This window comes from Buceros rhinoceros, unplaced genomic scaffold (genome assembly GCF_000710305.1).
Source record: "Buceros rhinoceros silvestris isolate BGI_N320 unplaced genomic scaffold, ASM71030v1 scaffold1370, whole genome shotgun sequence".
Classification (NCBI taxonomy): Eukaryota; Metazoa; Chordata; class Aves; order Bucerotiformes; family Bucerotidae; genus Buceros; species Buceros rhinoceros.
In genome coordinates this window covers 51,021-77,669 of record NW_010387704.1, presented here as the reverse complement: position 1 = coordinate 77,669, position 26,649 = coordinate 51,021, and the positions used below count along the sequence as shown (strand labels likewise).

Below are 26,649 nucleotides of genomic sequence, written 5' to 3'. Positions count from 1 at the left end.
TGATTGTATTTTCTTGGGAGGCCTTTGTTTGAAGTTTGACAGGTTTGCCATTTGCTTAGTCTGTGAGATCTCATCCTCAAACTTAGCCTGAAAATGGGTCTGTTTGCATAGATTGCGTCTAACTGCTGCTGCTGGGGATTTCTGAGATGTGTTGGCAGCAGAGGGGTTTTCCTCGTTACAAAAACACATCCCGGTATCTTAGTACACAAAACACTGGTGTGACAGATTTGTGCAGAGCCAACTTCTGTCCACCCACACACTTACTGAGAAAAGCAGGCTCCAGAACATGCACTCTCCTGCAGAGTACTGGAGTGCGTGGCTGCCAGGCATGAAATGGGGAAGGTGGCGGGAGTAACAAGATAAAAGATTCACTTCTAAGCCTAAGCTGGATTTATTCATTTGATTTAAGCACCTTCTTGACCAGGTAATGGTGGAAGGTATCTTGGTGAGAATGAGCAGAATAACAGGGCAAAACACTCTGAAGAAAGTTTTTTTTATTATTATTGTTATTTGGGTATATTGGTTGGGATTTTACAGTATAAACTTTTGCATCTTCTAGTATGTATTCAGCTTTATAGATGGAAGTTGAAAGCTGCGAGACCTTTAATGTATTATGAAACAAAAATGTTAAAAATGCAATGTTGAAGCTTGGTATTTTAAAAAGGAAAATTTTCTTCTTTTTAGGTAAGCTTCTGGGTTGTCAGAGAGATTCTACATGCACAGACTTTAAAAATAAGAGCTGAGGTTTTGAGCCACTATATTAAAACTGCAAAGGTAAGAATGATGGGTTGTGGGATTCACCATGATGGAAGTTCTTACACTGAAGTGGGTCAGCTCAGAAATACACATGGGTAAATATTTATCCGATACTTGATTTAGCTGTGGTTCTATCTGTTGCCATGAAGAGCTGACTTCTGCGTGTAACAAGGTTGTCAGGAATACTGATGGACCAAGCCCTGCCGGCACTGGTGGGGAAGTCCGGTCAGTATTGGTAGTGGAAGCCTTCATTTACCAAAAAATAGCTTGACTAAGGAAATACAAAGATGCCTTATTTTAAATATTGTTTACTAGATAATATAGTTTATCTGATGTCTTTTCTAATGTTGGTTAAACCAAAGTACGTAGTGCCGAAATGATCTCGGAAGCGATTATCAAAGCAGCTTAGTGCCAGAGGTCGTAGTAGTGAACCTCTCTTCAGAGAAGCTCTAAGTCCACTGTACAGTGAATTCTTTGTGCTGACAACTATCTATTGTCCTTTAATGGTATCTCGTACTGTATTGCTTTATGCACGAACTAATTCGACTGCATTCCCCTGAAATTCCCAGAGTGTCCTGATTGGTTATGACTTCTGTTTCGATGCTGGCAGCAGCTAGGAAAGCCCTTCTTTAATGAGCTGCACTGTCCTTTGGGACAGTGAACTTGATCACCTTGTTCAGGGATGGCAGGGAGCGAGGGCGATAGCGTAAGTGGAGGGATAAACACCAGCAGTAATATTTGGAAGAATAGTAGGGCTGTGGTATGTGACAGATATCCACCCGCTCCTACCTCAGCCCACAGAATATTGATTCTCCTTTACATACAGTTACTAAAGAGTCCCCCCCAAAGAGGATCGGGAGAGGAAACACCGATTCAGTAGATGCAGAAAGACTCTCGTTCATTAGTTGACATGATGAACTAATCATCACAGGGTTCTGGGAAGCCACGTGGGAATTGCTACTAGGGTGACCTGACAGCAAGTATTAAATGTGGCGTTTCTGAGTAATACCTATGAGGACTTCGTTCCATGTAAAGCTGTTAGTTTTCTGCCAGTATGTTTTAAGCAAAAAGGGAATCATTTGCCCAAAACTATCAGCCAGAAAACCATCCTTGCCGTATTTCTTTTGGCGTTCCAAATTAAGGGCTCCTCTGATATTCAGCATTTTTTCAGAATCCGGTTAATCCAACTTTTTTGTCCTGTTATCTTACGAAAGGCCTTCTAATGAAGAAAACTTGGGTATGCCGACTTTCAAGGAGGAAAAAAGACTTCTATTGCTTCTTGAATAGCAAGGTTTCCTTAGTAGTGTATCATTGCTAGCTGGAATCCTAATCTGCCGTGGTGAATTTTCCAACCGGGTTAAACAGGATTTGCAGTACTGTGATTGAGTATCCATTTCCCTTAATCAAAGTCTTTTTGTTAGGGCTAAAACCGCAGTTTGTGTGCGCTCCACCAAAAATCCCTGAATGTATTTCAGATCCCTGGGTGCTCATAGCTATTGGAATAATTGATACTGCAGGAGAGTTTAAGGAGCACCATTTTCTTCCAAACTTTTTTTGAGCTTTTGTGGCAGTATTACTAGTAGTTAACCCCACCAGGACTCCTGTTCTTGGCAGGCCCCGTCCACCCCATGCCCGGGTCTGTGATGTCCGGAGGTAGAGCAGCGACTCTTCCACCGGCACCCCCTTGCCGTGGGGAAGGAGCTTGCGTGCCCTTGTGAGGTTGAGAGCTGTGCTGGTGGTGGCAGGTGCCTCCGGTGGGGTCTCCCAGGCCAGACAGATCTCGGCTGAAGGGTCAGACACAGTGTGTCCACGGGCAGGATGGGCTCACTAGCCTTCGGGCACCATCCTAGGAGAAGGACAACTCTGACTCCAAACCCGGGCAGATGGAGCTCGTTTAGCCCTGTAAGGCATCCATCATCTAAGAGAAGGACACTCTACCCAAACCTACGACCTGAGGACTTCGCTGTCACCGTCCAAGCTCGCTGGGCCCTGGCAGATGAACCTCAGGTGTAAAGGGTGGAGCCAGTTCCGCACATGCTGCACCTCACCTAAAAAATCCACCGCGCAGCTCCGAAGGGTGCAGTGAGTGTGGGAAAAGCCCTTCCCAGATCTTCATTCGCGAAGCCAAGCCGTGATGACTACTAGTTAGTTGGCCAAGGCAGATTGATGGAGACAGAGGGAAGGAAAAAGGTGGAGAAATTCCAAATATGTCAAGAAAATGCACTTGGGTGCAGCATTTTGAGGAGAGTTTTTAAGAAAATTCTTTTACCCTGATGTTTTCCATGTTCAATTTTGTTTTCATTGTTCATTCCACTAGTCAGTTTTAGTTGCCGTATCCCAGATACGCCTGCAGGTATGTGGCTTTTGAAATTCACCTGCTTGATTTCAGCCTGCAACAGTAATTTTAGTGGCGCTTCGATGCGTCCTTGGTAGCTACATAAACCTGCGGTGTCAAATGCATTTACAATATTAAGTACTGCCAGGGTTACATCACTCACAACGGGGTTATGCTTTCTGGCATGTTAAGTTGTAAAATTCTCTGGAATGCTATGAAAGGAATTTGTTGGGTTTGAATGTCAGAAAATTTCTGGCACTTCTGATATATGTAATATATATAGAAATACATCTTGATGTATTTTATTTTTTAAGGGCCCTCTGTGGACTATGAAACAGCTTGTATAGTCTAAGCTCAATCTGTATAGATACAGTGATGAAAAATGAGGAGGTGCCATAAAAGCGGTGTGGGTGCGCAGCAGTTCGCTGTAACTAACCCTTCATTTCAGAACATGCAAGATTTCGTTGTTTTCAGGTGGTTATTTATTCGGTATTCATTATTGACAGCACTCCGAATGTTGTTTATAGTTATTGTGTGTATTTTTGTCCTCAGAAACTGTATGAGCTGAATAATCTGCACGCTCTTATGGCAGTTGTGTCAGGCCTCCAGAGTGCCCCAATCTTCCGGCTGACTAAAACCTGGGCGGTAAGTGAGCAGCAGGACAGCGCAGGGGGGTTCGTTTCTTTTTAGGAAAACAGAACATTCTGTAGCTTTTCAAGAGTATTTCTGATTCAAGAGTGCAACAATTACTACAGATACTTCTAATCTTCTTGTACCGTGTACATAATGTTTCTAGTGCCTCTTAAGTCTAAGGTTTCCTGTTGAATTTCTTTTCCATTCTGGCATAAAAATATTTTCCTTTGAAAAACAGTTCTCTGCAGATTCTGCTAAATACAGAGGCTTCTAATTTGGCCAGAAGCTATTTTCTGTGTAGTTGCTGGAAAATTATGAATGCCAAAGTGGGTCATACTTCAATATTTTAGGGGTTTATACCATTGGAATTTTTTTCTATGGAGAGCAGATGTCCAGAAACTCTTGATTCAGTTTCCATGAAGAGATTTGTAGTTTCTCTGACTGATAACTGAATCTAGCAATTTTCCTCAGACTTCTCCAAATAATTTTTATAGTTATAACAACTGCATTACACAACGTATTTGTGTACGGTTGTGGAAGAATGGCATTCTCCAGGAACATTTTTGTTTGACATCTGTTTTTTGTCTGGAATTAATGCTTTTTTTGCGTAGTTGTATGCTTGATTAGAAGAACATTAGCAATGACTTTTGTTCATTGATACCTGGTCGCTGAGAAAACCCTGTGCCTGATTCAGCCATACATTATATAGCTGTGTAAACGGATGAATTGTGACATTTTCAGTGTGGTAGAAACAACAAGGTGACTGAAGCAGTCCTGTGTGAGGGATCCATATAAAGAGATCATTAAAAAGACCTGAAAACTTTCACTAAAGACGTGTCAATGCATCCTTATGTGTTACGAAAAGGGTTTCTTTGTCTGATAACTGAATGATAATGTTGTTCAGTTGACAGATGTTACCAAAACTGAACATAATTCACTCCTGCTGAGATACTCATCTAGAATTCTGGGTGTGTTTTACAAATGCTCAGTTAAGTGAGGCACTGTTTCAAAATACCAGAAATCTTAATGAAGTTAACACTTAAAAATGATCTCGAGGAGAAACAGATATCAACGAGCACAATATGTTAATATAACCCGATTAGTTACTCCCATGATTATGTAATTCAGAACTGGGAGTCCCCAGTTTCTTGTCCTGCTTGGCCAGCCAGAAGTCCTGCTTTGTACTTAGGAGGTTTATTTGTGTACTGTTGGTATCTGTATCAGGTTTTAAAGGTTGCCTCTCTTCCCCCCTCTGAAGTGCCAGGTAACTCCTCCTGTATTTCTGCAGTTGTTCAGTTTCTCATACAACCCCACACGAGTCTGTGCTTTGCATCATTTTATATAAGCCTTTGCAAATTCAAGTTGCAGAATAGCTCCCAGCAATGTGCACTGCAAACTGATTTAGTTGTCTTTGTCTTAGAAGTTCGGTTTGGAAATTTTTGAAGTAATCCTAAGCCTTTGGCTTTCTGTATTTTAAAAGCAAAGAAGGACACACGAGGAGACACACCAAGCCTTTCTTTCCAAGTTGTTTGAGTAAGATGTACAGTAACCTTCCAAAACCTTCAATAAGAAGGTTTCTTCTCCATTTTTTGATAGCTTGTAGCAACCTGCAATCAACTCCACTTACAAAGTCAGGAAAACAGCTGCAAATAGATTAACTCCCTTTAAAAAAAGAAAGTCACCTTGTATGGATGGCATTTAGAGTTGAAAGGAGCCATTAAATATTTGCTTGGAACTCTAACCTTCCTAAAATAGATTAATGTCTTCTAACAGTATGTCTGAATACAATCTGAATTTTTCTTGCTTGTTGCCTGCTGACCCTCTGAACTCTGGAGCGTAATAAATGCTTCTAACGTGTGATTTACCCCATTCAAAACTTGAAAAGAATTATGAACCTTTCCAAGAAAGTTCATAGAATAGAGTATTCTGCTTCTCTCCATTTGATATAAAGTCTAGAGGACCAGCTAGGACTTGGGCAGTGTAAGCAAATAATCCTTAGACATGGGAAGTTAGGTGAGTGAATCCTTCCCCGATCTGCCAGCACCTTGAAACCTCAGCTCTTTTTTCTTGCATTTCTTGCAAAAAAGGTTGTCTTCAGCCCTGGCACACTATAATTAGAGAGCAAAGAGCAGCCTGGAAGGCTCCAAATCCCTCCCTGCCACTGTAAACTGCCAGCCATAGCTTTATTGTCTTTGCACATGTACACCTCTTTCTGTTCTTTGCATCCTTTGAGCCTAAGAGACGGAGGAAGAAAACACATTTAGAAAAAGAAGCAGCTCCAAAACTGAATAAATAACAGCTGGGTTCTTACTTGCCCTCACAGAAATGCTTTGAAAATTGTCACCTAAGAGACGGAGGAAGAAAACACATTTAGAAAAAGAAGCAGCTCCAAAACTGAATAAATAACAGCAGGGTTCTTACTTGCCCTCACAGAAGCGCTTTGAAAGTTGTCGGCTTCTCTGTACTGTTGCTATACATTAATGCAGGAAAAGGAGGCATGATGTAAACTGCACCCTGAGCACAAGAGCCAGTCGTACAGGATCGACTTGTTCAGAGGTTATTCAAAGAGCCTGAGATGATATATCAGACTTTAACAAGACTGTACAAATCAGCGGGTTTTGGAGAAAATACAACTGGTTTAATTCAAGTCTGAATTTAGGCCATTACTCTCTCTGTTAGTATTGTCTTACTTTCCAATCTGCAAAACTGTGTAAGTCTTCCAGACATCAAATACAGGCAAGCTAAGCTCAGCTGGTTAAACTGGACCCTCTTTTTAGGAGATAAACTTCAAAAGATAGACGTTGTGTTCTGGTGTTTGGAAAGAAGTCGTGCGTGCCTGCTGTTGCCTTGTCCTGGGACGGGCAGATGTCTGCAGTTTTGATGCCCGTGAGATGCTGTCTGTCTGAATTCAGCAGTCTGACCCTTGTAGTTTTTGCACTGTTGGGTATCTTAAAGGGGAAGAGTTGTGACTGGCACTAGAACACTGAGTCTTCTGCCAAAACGTCCTTTAAATACTGACTCCCAATGGAAATGAAGCCTTTAAGGCAGTTTTGCAGCAGTAGTTCAGCTAGATGTTGGGAAGATATCTTAGCGTATTTTCCTGTCTTACAAAGCCTAGCTGGTGTTAATTCTGTTAAGGATGGGGGGGTGGGGGTGGCAGGAAGGGACAGTCAAGGGGATTCATGACTTGAGTTTTCTATTTGAAGTGGACGTTCCTGTAAAATGAAGAGCCAGTAAACTTGTGAGTTGGCAGAACAGTAAATACAACCTGTCCTGAAGTCCATTATGCCTTCTGTAAAGAAAAATGGATGAAATCCTTATTCTTTTTCCAGACCTGCAAGTGCGTGGATACGTGTATATTTGCATTCACTGTTTTAAAAATCGTACCTTAGTTAATGATATCTCTCAAATCTTAATGGTATTGTTTTGCTTTTTGAAAAGTTACTTGTTGAGAGAGCTCGCAAATCAAGAATAAGAATATTTTCAGGAATTTGGGTTTTTGTGAAGCTGGATTAGTGTAAAATTTGTCAGTGTATCTGACAAAGAATTGTTACTTTATGGATAATCAGAGTGAATAATTTACCGGTTTGAAATACTGTGGATGTGGACAGCACGTGAAATTGTGATGTGTGTTAGCTAGGTTAGTCTTTTGTTAACTTGTATTATTTCAGAAGGAACCTCCCAGACACTCTAGTTTTACCTGGTTAATTTTTTAAAAGGGTAGTTTAAATTTAACAGTCAAAATAGATGCTTTTCTTTGTAAACTCTCCAGGTACTTATCCTTAAGAATGAATGCTGTAATTTTGAAGCAGTTATATTTAAAAACCAAACAGTAACAGTAATGGGGGAGTGGAGATGGAAATAATGATCAAACTTTAGCTCATCTGGTTTTGCCTTTTTTTTTTTTTCTCCTTAGTTATTGAGTCGGAAGGATAAAGCCACCTTTGAAAAGCTGGAGTACGTTATGAGTAAAGAAGATAATTACAAAAGGCTTAGAGACTATATCAGTAGCTTGAAGATGACTCCTTGTATTCCCTATTTAGGTAAGTTTAAGTATTTCTAGTGCGAAACACTAATGGCGAACGCAATTCTCCAGTAATGCACAAACTAAACACCATCTTTTAAGCGTTTATGGAACTATTTTAATACTTCAGTAAAGAAGCTATGACAGCTTGTTGATTCTGGATACTCTGTATACAGCAAGAAATTACTTCACTAGCTTCAGAGAGGAAATACCTATTAGACCTCACAAACACTTCAGGTTTTACAAACAGTATCAGTTTTCCAGGGAATTATTTTCCCCTGCGTTGTACAGATACACTGATCAGCTTCTGGAGAAGTACTTAAATTGCGATGCCTGCTGGCACTCTTGGAGCTAGATACCTGCCTGTTACAGTAATGATGGCTTTTAATTTAGGAGAACCTGTAAACCACCAACCTCTGAGATAAATAGATGTAGCTCTTAGGCATTGGGACGTGCTAGAATCTGGAGATATTGCTGTATGTAATTATACTGAGGTGACAAGAGAAACTGGGTTGCTACGACTGACTCAGCTTTATGGACTAATTATGAGTAAATGATTATTCCCCTGTATCTGGAAACTAGATAAACGTGTGTAGTAGTTATTGGTTTTGTTGCCAAGCTAATCTCTCTGTCCTGAAGTTTGCTACTTCCTTTCCTCAGCCGAACTATTAACGTTTTCAAGAGGGATAATTTGGCAGTCATCTTTGTGCTGTGATCTGCGTATCCATCACAGTATTCAGTTGCTCCATGGATTGAGATGAGTGACAAGACCAGCACTGATGTTACAATCTAGAGTGATGTCCCTAAATGCATATGCTCATGTTTTGCAAAATTGGTTGAATTTTACATGCTTTGTACTCAAAGAGAAAAAAGTACTTTACTGTGGAGAACAAATAATGATTTTTAATGACAAGCAGTCCTCCAGAATTCCTCATTTTGTCTTCGTTTTTTACTTCCCTTTTACATCCCTCCCAGAAATGTCCGTCAGTTCCAGCATGATCTTAACAGCTGTTAAATTTCCTGTATTTTCAAGTATTCAGATGTTGGTAATTGTGCCTAGAATTGAAGAATCAGTATAAGTGTATTTTGTCTGAAGGGTGTGAAAGTTGTGACATACTATCACATGCTGCCCTGTTTGTTGGCATCGCTGTTAAAACTAGGCCTGCATTAAAAGGGTAAAAAAAGGAGCCAAGCGTGATGGAATGTGCTTAAAGATGTCATTTCGTAGCTTTCCCATCGTATGTGCACATATGGTATATACACACCGGACATGGCTCTGAAATGCAGTTTCTAGTTTTCCAGATGCTTTTTACCTATCGGCCGTGACTCTTGAAACATGAAGCCGGGCTCAAATTGTTTTCTTGCCAATGTATGAGAGTCCCAAGCCAACCCACTGTCAGAATTCTTAAAATCCCTTGGTATTCTGACCCTTCCCATTATGGTCTTCTGATACTGCTGTACAGAGAAATGTTTATGCTTTGGTTTATTTACCTGACACTTAAATAGAGCCTTATTATGTGCTAGTGTATATTTTTAAGAAAAAGGTGAAATGTAGGAAAACAATGTTTAAAGTTCTGTTCAGTTACAGATGTTTTCCTCAATACATTAGCAACTTCTTGTCTAACTTTTGCTTTAGACTAATCTTTGGTCTTGATAGTTTGTCGAAGTGAAATGTAGATTTCTTTTCTACTTAGAAAGAAATGCTCTTTGTGTGACCTGCTGTAGTTAAAGAATGTGTTATGACCCGGTTTCCTGTGATATCAGTTCTTACTAATGACATGAAGAGTGTCCTCCAGCCTTTTTTAATTCTCCAAAGGAACAGCAAATGCCCACTGGTGCACTCCTAAAATAATTTTGTAAAGTTATACTAAGTAGCAAAAAGACCAAAATTGCCTTGAAACGACAGTTGAGGTTCCATCTTGGAAGACTGACTGAGTCCCATTTTTCTCATTTGATCAAAGCTTTAATCTCCAGTAAGACCTGAGTAGATTTGCAGGAATATTGTTTCTAAAATTTCCTTCCCAAGGCATTTTTCCTGATGTAGGGGTCGTATGGCCCAGAAGTAACTCAGGTTGCCTGTTTCACTTATAACCTATAGCTGGTAAGTGTTCAACAATAATTCCTGAAAGGGTCGTCTTCTGCTGTTACTCCTGGCATGAAATTTGGTATGGGGAGTAGTGCTGCTCCTGGTTTAACACATGAAGAACAGCCTACCTAAAGTCTGCAGTTGGTCTGTGCCGGGGAAGGGGGATTAATCATAAGGTCCTTTTCCTCTTACGGTGAAAGAAGGGGTGGGGTGAGGCTTTCTTCACTCTTGGTGCAGAGGTCCTGCAGTTACTGTGCTCCCCTAAACTGCTCTTTAGAAGAGTGCAGAAAATCAACCCTGCCACCGCAAATCCCCTCTGGGGAAACACCGCGGCTGGTCGTGAAGGACCCTGTTTGGAGGGGCATAGGGACGGTGAGCGCGTAAAGGCATCTCAGCTGCGATTCCAAGGATGAATGTTCTGCCCTTCAGAGGTTACTAGATTTACCCTTGTGCAACCAAATACCGAATGTGGGTGTGGAGTGTTCCATGATGGTCTTAGCATAAGGTAGAGCTTTTCTTGTGTGGTCTTTGCGATGGGAATGGAGCCACTGAAGTACAGGTTGTTTTCCTATACCCCAGCTCACTCGCTGTCGACAAGAGAATGATGTTCTTCCACATTTAATTAGGGGGAGGAAAAATAAAATATTTCCGGTTTCTGTGCAGCAGCATGATGTGATTCTAGAGTTCCAGAAATGGAAGTGAGAGCAGCGCATCATCAGTGTGGGTTTGCTAACTTAAATGTGAGAGCTAAGAACCATGCAACACCAATAAAAATGTTCAGCATTAGGTCCTCGTTACGTGATGTGGGATATGTCGTCACTGCTGCATCACCTGGCTAACGGAAGTAGCCAAAACTAAGGGGAGCTGTATAGGTGATGTTGTATTTCACCTTAGAATAAAAATCCATTCTCAAAGGGAATCTTGTCATGGGTTTCTGACGAATTTGAGATTGCACAATGAAACAATTGAGCCGTAGCTTGAGAGGTAAGATTTTTATTTACCTAGGCAGTACTACCTTGTGAGAGATTTTCTTACAGCTGTCTTTCGGGTGTTATATCCAGAAACAGAAAAGCTGAAAACAGGCTGGTGAAGGGTTTCTCTGGTGAATATTCAGCTACATCAGTGATAGTGCTTGCAATAGACTATGGGAATATGTGTGAAAATCGTGCTTCAGGTTTAGTTTGGGCTGATTAAATTTGGACTGCTGGTGCAGGAATGGTGGAAGCTGTGTCCTTCACAGACAGATTGCTTCTGAATGCCTCGAGGGATGCTACAGCCCCTCTCGAAAGACTTTTCTGTAAAAGTGCGAGAGAAGACATTGAACTTTAAGTTGTCAACCCTGCTTAGAAAACTCAGTCCAAAAGTTAAGAACTGATAGAGTTGCAACCATTTGAAAGTAGTAAATTATTTTACAGAACCAACCTGGGAAAGAGATGCTGTGCTTTCCCTCCTTGTAATCTTAAATCGGCAACTTAAATATTTCCTTTCAGAGCATTTGTACAGTTTGAGCTTTCTGGGTGTATTTTGTTAAAGTGTTTAGTGAACAACATCCTGTGGTTTAGTGTGGGGAAGACTGACTTTTTAGATGTCTAATATATAAGATTTAACTTAAAGGCTGAGTGCCAGCTGATTTTACTTTGAGGTTTCTGCAGAGTCCACCTTTCACTGACTGCACTGAATCAACAGACACTGCTTTTGTAGCAGGCAAGAAATTCTTGTGGTAAAATAAGATCTTTTCCAAGGAGAGGAAATCTGTTGGCTGGATGAACTAAAGCTGTCAGAAGTGTTCATTAAAGGAACCTTTTGGAGGACATTTTCAGCTTTTAAATTTACCTGAACTGTTTTTCTGTCCAGCTACCATAGAAACAGAGAGTAGACTGTAGATAGTCTGAATTTTAGGCATTTGCAGTTAAAAAGCATTTTTATAGAACACTCAATCCGTGAGGTCTCTACACGATTTGTAACAAACAAATATTCCTTATATGAAGAACAATTTCAGAATTGTAATCTTAAACGTTTGTGTCAGTTAATTCTGGGAATTTGGGAATGGAATACACTGGGACTGACCCCCGCTACCCACCACCCCTGCCAACCCCTGTTAGATATTAATGAAACATGCTGGCTTCGATCTCTGTCCAAAGATTTAACTACAACTCTTGCAGCCACCTATTATCAATGAAGCTTTATCTACTCCAGAGAATGTGTTTTGGAAGCAGAACACTGCCTGCTCTCCTCTGAATTACAGATGAGGTTTTTACATAGCAGCTGATGCTAACTAATTTAACATATCAATAATATTAGATTATGCTTTTTGGTGTCACGGTTTATTACCTTAAATAGGGGTGAAGTTCCTTAAAATCCTGAAGGCACATACGAGGTGCCAAACAAATAACCTTGGTTACAGTTCAGAGCAGCATATTGAGTTATATCAAATTAAATTAATTAGATTATCTGTGTGGCTAAGTACAATTCTTTTAAAAAATGATGTACTAGGAAGAAAGGTGTAGTTTCGGAGAGTCTGGTACCTAAAGCAAACGTTATTGTTTCCGATTTTGGAAGTACCTTGTTTCGACGCAGTATGTTGTATGGCTTTTGTTAAAGGTTGGAAAATGTATTTTCTAATTTATTTATGATATTACATATTAATTCCAGTGGAAATCTGGTATCTAGAAGGGAGAAGATGTGATACAGATGGTACCAAAGGTTGTACGCGCGTGGGGAAAGGTGTGTAAGAGCAGTCCGAGTTTGGGAGCACGCTCTGAGCCGATGACTAATCTCTGTTTTACTGTGTCAGCCGGCAGAGGAAAGCTTTATTCAGAGGTTTGGTCCTTCTCTAAGCTCCTGCGTCTGAACACTTGCTCACACCTCATCACTCCTAACTGGAGTCTCCAAGTGTCATGATTTTAATATCAGGACTCCTTGTTTTGCCACTGAAGTTCAAAGTATCAAGCAATATTTTTGTTAATTAGGATGTTTGAATGCAGAGGTTGAAAGTAAAAAGTTCTGAGCAGTTTGTTTGTTTTAAGTTTATCAGTTTCATGCAATTATTTTTCTTGTTTGCCTGAGTGTTTTACAGAACGCAGGATATACAGATTTTGAGGAATTCTCTACACCACTAAAATTTTGTATTTTGTTTAATTCATCACTTCATTTGGGAAAAATTATTTGTTTCAAAAATATATCTCTGCTGGCAAAGCTAGAATATCTTCAATTTTTTTGTGTAGCTTCTTGGAGTAAATTTTAAACAATGATGGGAAGGTTGGATTTTCATTGAAAGTAATACCAACATTTTTAAACAAATTGTTAAATAACTAATCAATTTTCACATTAAAGCAAGACAATGTCATTTCACATATTTACATTTAAGGGTTGAGCTAACCTGAAAAAAGAATAAGCTTTTTAACTGGAAAAAGCTTATATCTTGTCATATATCTGGAATTTTTTACCAGCTTTAATGACTGTTTACATAAAGTATGTTGGACTTGAACAAAGATAAATATGCTTTGCAAGCACAAACAGCTGCTTTTGTGAATGCGTGTTTTAAAAGAACACCGTCACAGTAGAAAAGGTTTCTAAAAAAAGGAGAGGGGACCACAACAGGAAAAAAACCAAAGACAGGAAAACTGTAGACCTGCTTTTTGCAGGGGCAGATTGTGCAAAATAATGATTAAAAAGTAATATTTTATTTTTCTGGAACTCAAGCGCTGAGAAGTTTATATGAGATCACTTGAGCACTGTGGGATTTTCCTCCTCAGTCTATAGGTCTGATCATCATTTGAACTGTTTTCAAGGAGTAGGAGCCTCCCCGGTACTCAGCCCAAAATATTCCATCCTGATACTTGCTGCGGTAGTGGCCGCCTCGGTACCACACCCCGTTAAGGTTCGAGTGGGCACACGCGTTGTACCACCAGCCGCCTTTGTGAAAATGAGCACAGTTTCCTGTGGGACAGAAAGAAAGGGGTGAGCTTCAGCATTGAAGAGAAGTGGTGGATAGCAAATGCTCTCATCGCCTGGCTTGTTCTTCGGGGGAACCTTGAGGTATGGCAGGGCCTGTTGTGGTCATATCAACTGCGGCTTCTACCTCGACTATCAGCCACTGCCTAGGGGGTGGTTATCAACGTGGTGTTGAATGTGAAAGGCGAAAGCTAAGGAGGGCGACTCTTCTCAGAGTGCCAGCAGCGCTTGTCCATGAGCTCACGTTCAAGGAACTCGGGTTATGTGCTGTTTAGATATGCTTCAGGGGAGGCAGTGCGAGTTGATGCAGCCCCGACCGCACGCGGGGCACAGCTCCACACAGAACTGCTTGTAACCTGTGTGTTTACTGGCACAGGCTTGTTTGGGAGTTTGTGAGATTCGTCCCGCTTTATATAGTTATTGACAGATGAGGAAGAGCAGTTGAAGTATTACACTCCCCAACCTTTATTTCACTGCTATGGCTTTGGGGGAGAGCTGGAGGAAGAGTGTGGAAGTGAGGAAAAACTGTCTTTTAAGGAGAACAAAACAAAGCGAGCTGCCTGTTTCTGAAGAGCTGGTACATGGCTAAACCTGCGCACAGCTGCAGTTCCTTTCGTGCTGTGCAGAGGCTTTATTTAGGCCATGCTGATAATTATGAGGCCACAGCACTACTCTGAGATCACCTGCGCAGGTATTCCGACTGCGGAGTCATGGGCAAGTGATAAGGCTGTAACTGAGCTCAATATAAGCTTGCTCAAGGGTGCCTGCACGTGGGGGTAATAGGGTTTGAATTTCTGAATGGTGTAGGGCCATGAAGGGGGCCTGTCAGCGTGATTTTTATCATTATCGATTTGAAGCATCTTTTAATAGAGTTGCTTCGTCAGAATTTACGTACTTGTTTTGTACTATGTTCTCTTTTTAAAGGTGGTATCGCTAACGGAATCTGCTGTATTCACTTTGCACATACATGTTAGTTTCCTTACCTGAATACATATCCCTGTCTCTGTCCAGTGTTGTGAACTGCTTCCCGTTGTGCCATATCATGGAATCGCCTGCGTTTCCTTGGTATGTTCCTAGGCGTAGCCGGTAGAATTCACTTTCGGGCTCCAGGCGGAAACTGCTGTATTCTGCATAGACTTTCTTATTGCTCCAGTCCTCTAATTCAATCAATAGTCTGTAATTATCCTGATTGGTGAGCATGTAAATATTTTCCAGCCCCAGCCAGTACTCTCCATCAATGTTTCCAAATCCTTTCTGCACAAAAGATGATCAGAATGTGATGTTAGCTTTGTTCTTCTTGCCTGTCAAAATGCTCAGTGTTGTAAACAGTGTTGTAAACCAGTGGAATTTGGGTACTGAAAGCCTTTTGAATGACTGCTCAACCCGTGCAGTTAAAAGCTTTATTTCGCTGCACTTGGCTCTTTGCTCAGTTGGAGTGCTAGCCCCGTGAGGTAGTACCAGAATCAGTAAAGGTGGCAAAACTTCCCTTTAAAATAAAGGGAGAGAGAATAGGGAAACTGAAACAATCTATTTCTTGACAAAGCTAAGAGGATTTGTCAGAATGTATGAATAATGAGATTTAAGGGGTTGTATTTAGAGGTTGGAAAAGGTGTTTATGGATCACCAGTCTCAGTGTTCAAGGTAAATAACTGTGTTGCCTTTTTTTAATGCAACTCACGTTTTTAATTGTAAATTAATTGCACAATTCATCTGTGCTCCTTACTAGATTTATTAGAATTGAAATACAAAGAAATCTTTTCTTTCAAATCACGGACTACCAGTACAGTAGCTGTGGATCCCCCAGTGTTGTCAGTGTTTGGTGTTGCAGCTAAGGTATGTGTGTCACCCACCATAGCTCTGTTACTCTTCCTCGTTTCTGAGGTCTCCCTACCCTCCTCCTCAGACCTTGATTATATCGGACCTACAGCTGATTTCCTGCTTCGAGTCACTTTGTGGGGAGGTCTCTCTCCAGCAGTAGGTAAACACTCTCGACTTCTAACTCAAGCTGCAGTTTCACAAGTGGCTTAAGTTGATCTAGCATCATGGTGCTGCCAAAAATGGTAGCAGTGCTTTCTCCTGGCTCATGGCCATATTTGCAAGGCTCCCCTTGTGTCAGCATCGTAGCTGTGCAGCCCCACAGGGACTGGGGAAGAAGTAGAGATGTGGGCATGGGAGGTGCAGGCATTAGTTTGAAGCCAGTCACAGAGTCGCGCCGTTAAGTGCTTCAAGTTGGGTAATGGCAAAATCATCCTCAGCCACTGCAATTTAACGAGGAATCTCTTGGAGGGAACTTCGCCTCGAACCATTATTAGACACCAGTTATACACACTTTGACAACTTCCTGGCATTATGTTCAAAATGTTTGATGACTTTATAAGGCACAGCCCCAAAGGGAAAAACATGCCCTATACGTATGAAGTCAGAACGCTTTTTAAAAAAAACAACCAACTGGATTTTCAGATTTACTGTCTTCCATATAATTGCTCCAAAGCAGCGTGTGTTTGTCGTCCTGGGCATTATGTCTGCTAGTGCAGAACATCACACTAATACACAAAAACATTTCCCTTCACCAGCCCTGCATCTTCAGATTTCTCACCCAGTTTTAAAGGGAGAAATTATTTCCTTTATTTGATTATTAGGAATGTTTTTTAAGTTGAGGCCCTCATTCTGCAGACCTATTACTGAGCTTAAATGAATAATTTCACTGGCTCAGACGGCTTATAAGGGAGACAGTTAAGCTTTCCAAGTACTGACTGTAGTTCTCAGCGTGTTAATCATACGTGTAGCCTAGTCTTTGTAATAAATGGCTTTCGGGTCACTGCCTGTTGTTCACAGAAAAACACGTGTCTCCCCAGTCGTGTTGCAGATTACACATGCAGGCGATTTCAGCCAGTACGTTAAAATTAAGCAATGCATTGACTGAAGTAGGACGTTCCCACTGAAAGCTTTTTGCGTCTGAGGGATGTCCACTCTTTTCGGCTATCTGTGTTTGTAAGCTGGATTTCAGTGTCTAACTTCAGCAGCTGTCTATTCTCGGTGTTTACATTCAGTACAACTGTTTGCAATGAAGAATTGCTTTGGAAAATGTTCGCACCATCTTGATTACGATGTCACTGCCTCAAGAGCCGATTTTTCGCATTCCAGATTTTACCTTGTAACTGTCCCAGTTCCTGAAGAAGTTGACAGATCCATCTGTCCTCTTCTGAATAACTGCCCATCCTCCCGGGTCCAGGCTGTTCTCACACCAGAGCTGCACTGGCTCGTTGCTGTTCTCGGGTTTGATCATGTAAATCCCACTGTTGGAATGCCCAGCTTCCTTGGCTTGTTGGCAGTCCTTGAATGGACCTTTTTGAAAAGAAATGCTGTAAGCGTTTGTGCACATTGTGCAAGAATATTCTGTAATGGTAACGGCAAGTCAGTAATTCAATTAAGGGAAAACTGCCATGGAAAACAGTGTAAAAAGTGACTGTCTTAGATTAATTGTTTATATATAAGCAAACATGTCAACATCCTCTCTCTCTGTGCATGTATAGTTTAAACAAAAACTTCGTTTTGTTAAACAGATAATAGACTTTGGTTACCAACACCCGATTTTTAACTTTGTCTACTGTGTCAAAGATTTATGCTCTGACTCTTGATACTCAAAAAGCGCCCTCTGATTTTCAGTAACTATTTTCTCCTGTAGTGCTTTTACAAAAGGTAGGGGTCAATTTGCTTCGTTATCCTAGTGTACCCATTTGAAACTGGTGCAAGTTTAAAACAAGACACCCAAACAACCCCACCCCAAATACATAAATAATGTAAGAGCTGCTATAAGAAATATTTAGTGGAATTTAGTGAAAGAGTATTTTTGTACAACATAACGTTATTGCCTTTACGTACTTACCCAGTTCTGGGATCAGCCTGTTAACCGTGGACAGGAATTTGAGATTCGTGTGTCATCCTGGTGCGATATGTGTAGATAGATACTGATCAACAAAATACGCAAGCAATGGGGAAGCACTTTTGAGCGGCTAAAAGGACTCGCATACGTGCTTTTAGGGCTGAGATTCTACAAAAATGCCATTGCCATTGACAGAGCTGCTTGAAAGCTCTGGTTTAGACCATGTGAGTCGTGGTTTTGCAAACCTGCTTACAGAGGAGCAGTGGTTGTTCTGTCAGAAGCGTGCAGCTTACATCCCTCTGAAAGCTTTGCCTAGTTAGTTGGCCTTGCAATTCTTGGTAGTTTCTTTTCCCTACTTTTTAGAAAAGGGTTTATGTCCGTGTGTCATTACTTCAGTTGAATTAGAGAGGCTAGTTATTCGGTACTGAAAAGCAGGGCATGTTCTGATAGCTCGTTAGTGGTGGAGGCCCTAAATGTATCTGAAACTCATACACACTAAATCTGAAAATAAATTACCTACAGCTTTCCTCTCATTTTAGAAGGCTCATGTTCTCAAATTACATGGAAGCTCTAACAAAACGCAGGAGTCCCAGAAGCAGCTGATGTGTGAAGAAGCACAGAAGCCGCTTGAGGTTATTCTCTAATAAAATGTAGAGGTCTAGTGGAAGTGGCCTTCATTGCGATTTAAGGCTGCATGACAAAAGCAGATTGTAAGCTGTGCTTTTCTGGGATTTGAAAGTAGTAGTTGCTAGTTGGATAAGTGTGTAATGAGCAAGAAATCTCTAATTAATATGAAATGCTTTATAGTACAGAAAGCTTGTGTGTCTACTGAAGGTGACTGCTTGGAGCTTTTGGCCACGACAGCGCTTACCAGGAATGCTGCAGACCTGGAGCCGTTGTAAGTACTGCTGCGTGCTGCCAGTATTTCACGATGCTTTTGTCATTCTTGCAGTGCCTGCTGTAGCTTAGGAAAGAAATACTGTAGCTGTGCTGTATGAGTGCTTTTTCTCTTGTTCACAATTAAAATTTCCACTTAGACGGTGCATGTTGCAAAGTTTTTGTTCAGTGGATAGATAATTTCCTGGGCTAAGTTGGGTCTCGCTCTTGTTCCCTTTCCCTGAAGTGTCTGAGTTAAATTTGGGTGCTGTATAACTGAACAGGGAGGTTGTTCTAGAAGTATTTACAGTAAAGCAGTTATTGCAGTAGAAAAAGTGTAAACAGGTTACTAGTAATTTTTTTGGTGGTGTTAATTGGGTATTAAGAATAGCTCAATTAGATGTGCTGTGTATTGTTTCACATGATTTCTACCAGAGGAGGAACCGAGGGCTCTTTTTTTCCATGAGACACCAAGCAGATGTTTGGAGTGATTTTAAGTAGCTTTTAAGGCAGACAGAATTGTGCTAGTCTGTTATAGAATACACTGGGATCGCTGCTGAAATTCAGCTGGCATTAAGGTCAGGGGATGCAGCGTGTCTGCTTTTTGACGCTCAGATTTGTCTACATGCTTATCATAAGTTAATGTTGTAGTGGAGGGAACAGACTTCTGCTCTCAGTGTAAGGAAATCCAGCAAATCCCGTAACTTCTGGTATGCAGCCCTGAATCTTTTTTTGAGAAGGAAATTCTTTGTTATATGGAATTATTTTAAGTTCACAGGATAAGAACTGATCCAGTTCTTGTTCAGTGGAAGCACGGAGATTTGTGGAACAGTGTAAGATTCTCCACAGCGCTGCGGTGAGTGGAGGCTCTGGCTATTGAAAACAGCACAGTTATTCTCTTTAGAATCTTGTTACCTATGTAAGGATAAGAATCTCCTGCGTATCCTGAGTAACAGTCTGTGTACACTATTTTGCTGAGACAGTTAAAAGTTTAAAATCCTCTGAGAACATGATCTGTTAAATATTTAACTTCTGAAATTATAGTTTAGATGTATGAATTAGTACAGATCATATTCTGTTGTAAGTTAGATGCAGTGGAGAAGGAAATTGGTGGAATATTTTGAGATAGAAGCTTAATAAAATGATGGCTATTTGAAGATGCCAGATGTTTTCTTGAGCAAGTGACATAGAAGCTGTGCTTGTGTGAGTTTCATATGGAGGATTTTGGGGGCAACAGTAGAAAAATCCAAAATAAAATTGGATGTATAATTTTTAAAAAGCAGTTACATTGTTAACTGAGAGGTATTAACAGCAGAGTGAGGGGGGTGTCATCTTCAAGCACCCTGACTACTTGAAGCTGCTTTTTGCAACATAGTGGCAGTAAAATTTGGGGACGCTGGTTATTTTTCCAAGGATTAATATAATCGTGAAAACTCTAATTGTCGGGAACATTAGTCTTTGGCTCAGTTTTTAGAGCCATTTTAACTCAAATTAACCAAAATACTCTTCAGAAAATACGATCTTATCCTTCTGTTCCCCATATATTTTGAAATTTACTCTTCACCCACGATATTAAGATGCACATTGACCCTTCTGTAAACTTCTGCTGTGTGCAAGTATTTTTTAGGTACGGCTTCATCAGATACAGGAGGAGAAGGTTCCTACTTGTTGGTCCAGTCGTTCATTCTGTCAGAACCAAGTGTTTGACAGGCTTGTTTCTGCATGGGACTGTTCGGGTTTCATTGTTGCTTTTGGACACCTTTATGCATTATAAACAGTCATCACTTTTGACTGGAAAGTTGATTTTGCTATGACAGACAGTTTTGGTTCTGTGCACCATTAAAGATGCTTAACTTAAAAAATCAGAGATAAGAACTGGGTGTTGTGTTGCGCTTTAGAAGTTTGGGGGTTGATGATTGATGCTCCACCAGCTGTAGCAGTTCTCAACCCGCGTTTTCCCAAGGCGCTGCAAGAGACACTTAAACTTTAAACTGAAGAATCTGGTATTAAATAAAGGAAGTTGAGTAACGTTGAAATGAATTTTCTAAGATTTCTTTGTGCTCCTTTGCAGAAATGGATCCAAACTCTGAACTTAAAATGTAAAGGGGTCAATGAAAACCTCGGTGGATAATGCAGAAGAAAAAACTTAGTACTGTTTTGCTTCATTTTGTACGTACAGCAGGAGTGTACAGAGACAGAAAAAGATGCATTTATAACCAAAACTTGAAGCGTGGGTTTTCTGGGAAACAGGAAGTCGCCATTTTTTAGAATTATGCTTCTACTGTCTGACCAGACATTAATGTAATGTTTTTATATTAGCTGTTTCCTTTTTGTCATGATGTGTGATTCAAATTCTCATGACATCTGGCATTTTACTTGGACTCGTGCCTGAATTTTTCTGCAGCCCCTGAATAGAAATAGTTGTTCTTTATAGCAGCAGCTAGTTGTTTGTAATGCCATAGAATAGATGCAAATAAATGTTTGTCTTAGAAACCAAGTAGAACTTCCAACTGTGATGAAAGGCAGTTTAAAAGCAAAAAATAATAAAAAAACCCAAACCCCAACCGACCCTTTTGCTGTGCAAACTAACAAAAGTCAAGAGCAAGTTCTTGAATGGATGTCTGAGAAAAACTTTTTTTTTCTGAATCCTGTTTCTTTTATTGCAATTCTGTCAAGATTTTAATAGGATGAGAATCATAATAGAATTCAGGGCAGCTCAGAGGTAGTAGAGTTCCTTGTCACTAGTTTTGTTTCTAGTGATAAATGAATTTATCTAATGACCCGAAGAATGTAACACGTGAAGGTGTGATGCAGTCGCCTTGAAGGTATTGTCGTAATGTTTATGGCATTAGATTAACTTGCCATCCCTACTGACATCAGTCAGATTGCTGGGAATGCAGTTGCTCATTTTACACTTTCAAAGCTGAGTGCGTCTAAGTGGGTCCAGCCTTGATGCTGTTATCCTTTCAAACTTACCTTACTCTCTTGAATATTTCAGCCAAACAGAGACTTACTGCACGGCTGTGCTGGTGGGTTTAAATGTCCATTTTAAAGCAGCTCAGAATAGAAGGAGTAAAACTCTTCTAGCAGGATTAACTTCTGACAGATGTATATGTGGAGGTATAAAGGACTACTACTTAAAATTACTTAATTTGTTTGAGATCAGTTAGTTTCTCTTATTCACCATTGCCAGCTACTGTAACATGGAGCACTAGACATCCTCAAAGAAACAGGGCTGAATGCTACCGAGTGTGTTCTGATATTGAATTTTCATTCCCATAACTCAGACCCAGCTGGAGACAGAAACCCCAGTACTTTGTGACTCAAAAGCGTAAATTGTTTAGATTGAATTTTCAGCTATTTCAACAAATTCATCTTCATGGCTATAGCTTAAGAATTAGACTATTTGGCAAGCTAAAGCTTTCCTTCGGGAAAGGGGAGAAAATCAGAATCAGGAGCAAGGAATAGCTGTACCAGGGACTTTAAATTCTTCTTTCTCTTTCTACAGCCAGGGCAGTTTCCCTCTGAAACAGGGAAATCTCAGGATAGATAAATAGTGGTAAGTAACTCACCCTCATTAATTAAAGCCAGTGGTGGTACTCTGAAAGGACTCTTTGTAGGAGAAGTAGCTGGGTCAGGTGGTGGCCTTACATCTCTGTCTCTAGGGTAACCTGGGTCTCGCTGTATCTCGTTACCTCCCAGAAGAACAGGAGTGTAGGGCTGGCTGTTAGGAATATGCTGTGGCACGACTTGAACAAGAGGTGGAGACCCGTGAGTGTCCTGTCGCGAGAAGATTCTCAAGCACTGCTCTTCCAGCAGCGAGATAGTCACAGACTGATTATTTACAAGATCAGTTAGTGCTGAATATTTTACTTCAAGCTCCTTGTATTTTGTTGCCATCTTCAACATCTCTGTTGTAACATTAAGGACTTTGTTTTCCAGTTGGGAAAGCTCAAGTGAGTTATCACGCTTTCGAATGATCTCATGCAAGAGTTGCATATAGAGTTGGGTGACCCGGGAGTTCATGTTACGGCTTTCTTTCCTCAGTAATTTTACTTCGTTCACAATGTTTCCGTCCACATCCACTACCAACTGCAAAATGTCAATCTCCCGTTTCTGCTTGGACAGCACATCCTTTAAGTTCTCTATGTCCATTCTCGTGACTTCGTCTTTTCTGTTACCAGTACCTGGTCCATTAGTATTCACACAAATTGGCCCTGTGATTTTTTGTTCTGGGACCAAGAAGGTGTAACCACATTTCTTCCCTTCCTCACCATCTGCTGAACGAGGCTGCCTCCGCTGAGATGTTTTGTTTGGCGTAGATTGTTCTGTACAGCGCCCGATAGACAGCAGCAGGAACAGCAGTACACCCAAAGTCCATTTAAATATCTTCATTTTGAAGCGAGTAGGATGTCTGTCAGAAGAGAATATTGAACAGATAAAAGAGAGATTAAATTAGAGCCATAACTCCGGTTCCCATACTGCTTGAACTAGCTAAACTGATGGGTTTGTCCAATCTGTTCCTCCTAACTATCTGTTAATCCTGGGTTAGATTCCTCAGGCTAGCTTCAAAGAACAGCTTTCAATTTTATTTTGAGCAGCAAACCCTAAAATTTGGATGCTGGATTTAGTCGAGAAGTTGCATCAATGGATAGATTTTCAGAAGCAGTGTTCTGCTTAGGTGACGTGTAGTGCTTTCATTACAAATTTTACTGCTTAGGTCTGCACTCACCGTGATGAAACGCACGCACTGAAAGAACACCCGGAGTGCTTGCAGAACATCTTCATGGAAGGGACGTAGCGAGACGGTGGTGTTTTCAAAAATGTTTTATGTAAATTCCAGGATTTGGATTACGCAAGCCTTTCTGGTCCTCTTTTACCTTTCTATCTGTGTAATTTGTTAAACATTATGTACATATTGATTCATACACACATTTTTCAAATTTCTATATCCACAGATGCGGTAGACTTGGCAAACACATGCGCATCTAACACTGGTTTTGGACATTCACGTTAGGCAGAGGATTAGCATCAGATAGTGGTCCTAAATTTGAAAATGGCACATTCAAATAACTGCAAATTTGTAAGGAACGCCTGCGACGCCGTTTGCTCTGCTCATGTGTTCCTACCTCATTGCCTTTTGAGATTAACATTTAAAATTGTAGCTGTGCTATTTTTGTATCTTTGAGAACATTTTCATCCAAAGAACACTGAAGTGTGAGGTGGACTACCGCTATAAATACCATGCTGAAGTGTTGCATTTACCTTTTAAGAAAATAGTGTTTCTTAACTTCATGTGAAGAATTAAAATGCAGCAATAAAGATCCAAGAATGATTTTAGAGAGACCTGTTTTTAACTTCATTTTTTAAATACTTGAGATGATGAACAAAGGTAGCACTTGAATCAGGGGTGGGGGGTGGGAGAAACTTCCCTTTCCGTGTTTTATTGGCTTTGTCAAGCAGATAACATCTCTTATCTCAGCTGTTGATCTGGCTTTCCTTTCCAGACTTCTATTTTACAAGGTTGTACAAGGCCTTGTACAGTGGCCTTTGTGTAGCTACAGAAACAAATAAAGTAAAACCAGAGAAAGTTAATTTTCATGCTCTTCCTGCCAAGTTCAAGTGCATTTGGCAATCCTGAAGCAGTCACCCTCAAGGAGCAGCAGCCTTGTGCTGCTTCCTTTACGCTCACGCTTACAGCTGATAAGCTGACTTCTGTTCCAGGTCACTTCTCCCACTCCTTTCCTGGCTTTATTATTACTGGTACAAACGATGTCTGCTCAACCTCAGAGTATTAAGGATTTTTTTTTTTGGCTTCACTAAGAGCAGTGGTTGTAATCTTCAAACCGTGCTGTACATGCAGTCAGGAATTACGTCTGTGAATTTTGATCAGTGTTCCATTATTGCCTAAAAAATATCTTTTTGTTTGGCCGACAGTTGTATCACAAACCCTGCTTCTGAGAAAGGGCAAGAAAAAACACGCTGAAAATCATTTCTCACCTGACGTTAATGGAGAGAATGTGAGAAAGTTTATCTTTACAAACTTATTTCACTATGTTTTACTGTTAGTATGTGGTAGTAAGTATTTTAGTCTATTAGTAAATATTATTTTCGAAAACAGAACAGTTTTGTTAGTATTTCTCTGATGGAAGTGTAACTTCAGTTTAAAGGGGGGGGAAGTAGGAAAAAGTATCACTTTTCTTCAGAGTTAATGGTGTATTTTTCTTTTGTAATTTCAAACATTTAAAATATTAATCACTTGAAGAGTGCCCCGAGTTCAAAGTTCATTAGGTTGAATTTTCATATGAATAATGGGAGACACATGGGAAACAGGTAGTGTGTGGCTTCTAACTTGACAAGGATCAGCTGAACTAATTGTCTGGAGCTGGAAACCTCTTCACATCTCCTAAATTATTTTTCATTACTTCTGTGTTCAGTTTTTGCAGAGGCAGGGAAAGTGACTTCATGGCATATGGTTTACTATTTTCACAGTATATAATAGCTATTCATAGTCCAAAAAGGTGAACAGCACTTTAGTTCTTGGTCACTGTTAAAGGCCCTATCCAGTTACTTAAATAATGAACGGCTGCGGGTTTTCCCCACAGCAGCACCTTTTCCCCCTGAAATACATTAAAACGTAAATGAGACTGTCAAACCCAAACATGTTGCGATGTAGCCCACTTTCTGACCGTGTCTTCTGCTGCTGCAGTTCTGCCTTCTGCATTTCTTTTGACATTGTGTATGTTCCTTTTGAACTTTTACACTTCCATGCTGAAGTTAGAAGTTCTGTGTCTGTATATGAGCTGTCAGACCATAAAATGGATTAAATGGTCTAATATAGCATAACCAAATGCAACAGCTGTGTAAGATTATGCCCTAGAACTTGGAAATAATTCAGATGTCCTGTGTTAAACTGAGGCATTCAGATAAGCAGGATGAGTTCCTTCCGAACATCTACCTGGGAGGGGAGCATACCTCGAAATTCTGATGTGGAAAAAATTAAACATCTTATGATGTTGCTTGGCATGTTTGAGCAGCTCTAATGCCTAACTTGTTATACAATAATAGGTTCTGAGTAAGATATTTACCTGGCCTTTTAATCAGCTTAGAAGGAAATGAGAATATTGTTTCAGAAATTTCCTGGTCTTCTGGGCAAGGAGCTTAAAAAAATATAAACTGTTTATCCAAAATACTGTGGAATGATAGCCTAATATGTAAGACCTAAAATGGACAAGTATTAGAGTTGGGAAATAGTTCAGGGTTTTTTAATCAGAGGCACCATGTCACGGATTCCCAGGGTTAGATGTCGAGGCAGTGTCAGAACTGTTAGACAGAGCAGCTGAGGCTCAGGGATCAGTTCAGACAGAAGCGCAGCCTCAAACCCTGCCTGCAGGTCTAGAGCTGCTCCGAGGGAGTGGAGCGGCCAACACACCTGAATGCAGAACTTGGGAAATAAGCAGGAGAGATTGTGGTTACAGATACTAGTGCTTTTAACAAAAACAAACAAAAAGTTACGTAACCCTTTGTGAACTGTCATGTTCTTTAAATTAGAGCAGTCACTTCACTTGGTTCTGTCATGTTTGTGTCACGCGCTTTTGGATCTTGGATGTCTGTAGAAGCTGCATTACGTATGTTTCTGGCATGATGATTTTTTTTTTTCATTGCTTCTGCAGGAGAAATTGTACAACTATTCACAGCAACAGTAACTTCTTCATCATCTTGTCAGAAATACTCAGAGCTGTGGATAGGGCTGCAATAACATTTTACATTTAATACCATTCCGTTTCTTCCGGTTTCTTTCTTTCTCTAGGCCGATCTCCATGCAAAAAATACTTGTTTCCCCACATTAGTCTCTGATTTATTACTTCTAAAAACGTTTAAAGGAACAAAATTCCAATTTAAAGGAGCAAAATAAACCAGTAACTACTATTTTTAACTTTCACTGAGAAACTACTATAACAAGAGCTGTGTTACCCCCAGAATATTGTTTCACAAATTACGAAGTTGCAGGGAGGAGGAAGTGTGGAAGCTCGTATATATTTGGCATATTTAACTTTCTACACAATAAACTGCTTGTTCTTTGTTGTGCCGCGGTGACTCTC

At 40.4% G+C, this 26,649-nt stretch overlaps 2 protein-coding genes across 4 annotated transcripts in view; one reads left to right on the top strand and one right to left on the bottom strand.

The window, feature by feature from the left end:
* RALGPS2 (Ral GEF with PH domain and SH3 binding motif 2) overlaps positions 1-26,649 on the top strand; it is a 96,695-nt gene that overhangs the window by 28,558 nt on the left and 41,488 nt on the right. For both annotated transcript variants that reach the window (XM_010145901.1, XM_010145976.1), the window contains exons 5-7: positions 685-774; positions 3,644-3,736; positions 7,641-7,767. In XM_010145901.1, coding sequence (XP_010144203.1) covers positions 685-774; positions 3,644-3,736; positions 7,641-7,767 — 310 coding nt within the window. The remainder of the gene's footprint in view (positions 1-684; positions 775-3,643; positions 3,737-7,640; positions 7,768-26,649) is intronic.
* Positions 13,409-22,949, bottom strand: ANGPTL1 (angiopoietin-like 1). Of its 2 annotated transcripts, XM_010145790.1 has the most exons (5): positions 22,159-22,949; positions 21,249-21,262; positions 16,940-17,152; positions 14,772-15,042; positions 13,409-13,773 (listed from the first exon to the last, which is right to left on the bottom strand). In XM_010145790.1, exons 1-5 carry the CDS (start codon positions 22,940-22,942, stop codon positions 13,586-13,588), a joined length of 1,470 nt encoding a protein of 489 aa, XP_010144092.1. In that variant the 5' UTR covers positions 22,943-22,949; the 3' UTR covers positions 13,409-13,585. The 2 variants fall into 2 exon arrangements, with proteins under 2 accessions (XP_010144092.1, XP_010144016.1); XM_010145714.1 differs by lacking the exon at positions 21,249-21,262 and having other exon boundaries at positions 16,940-17,133; positions 22,120-22,949.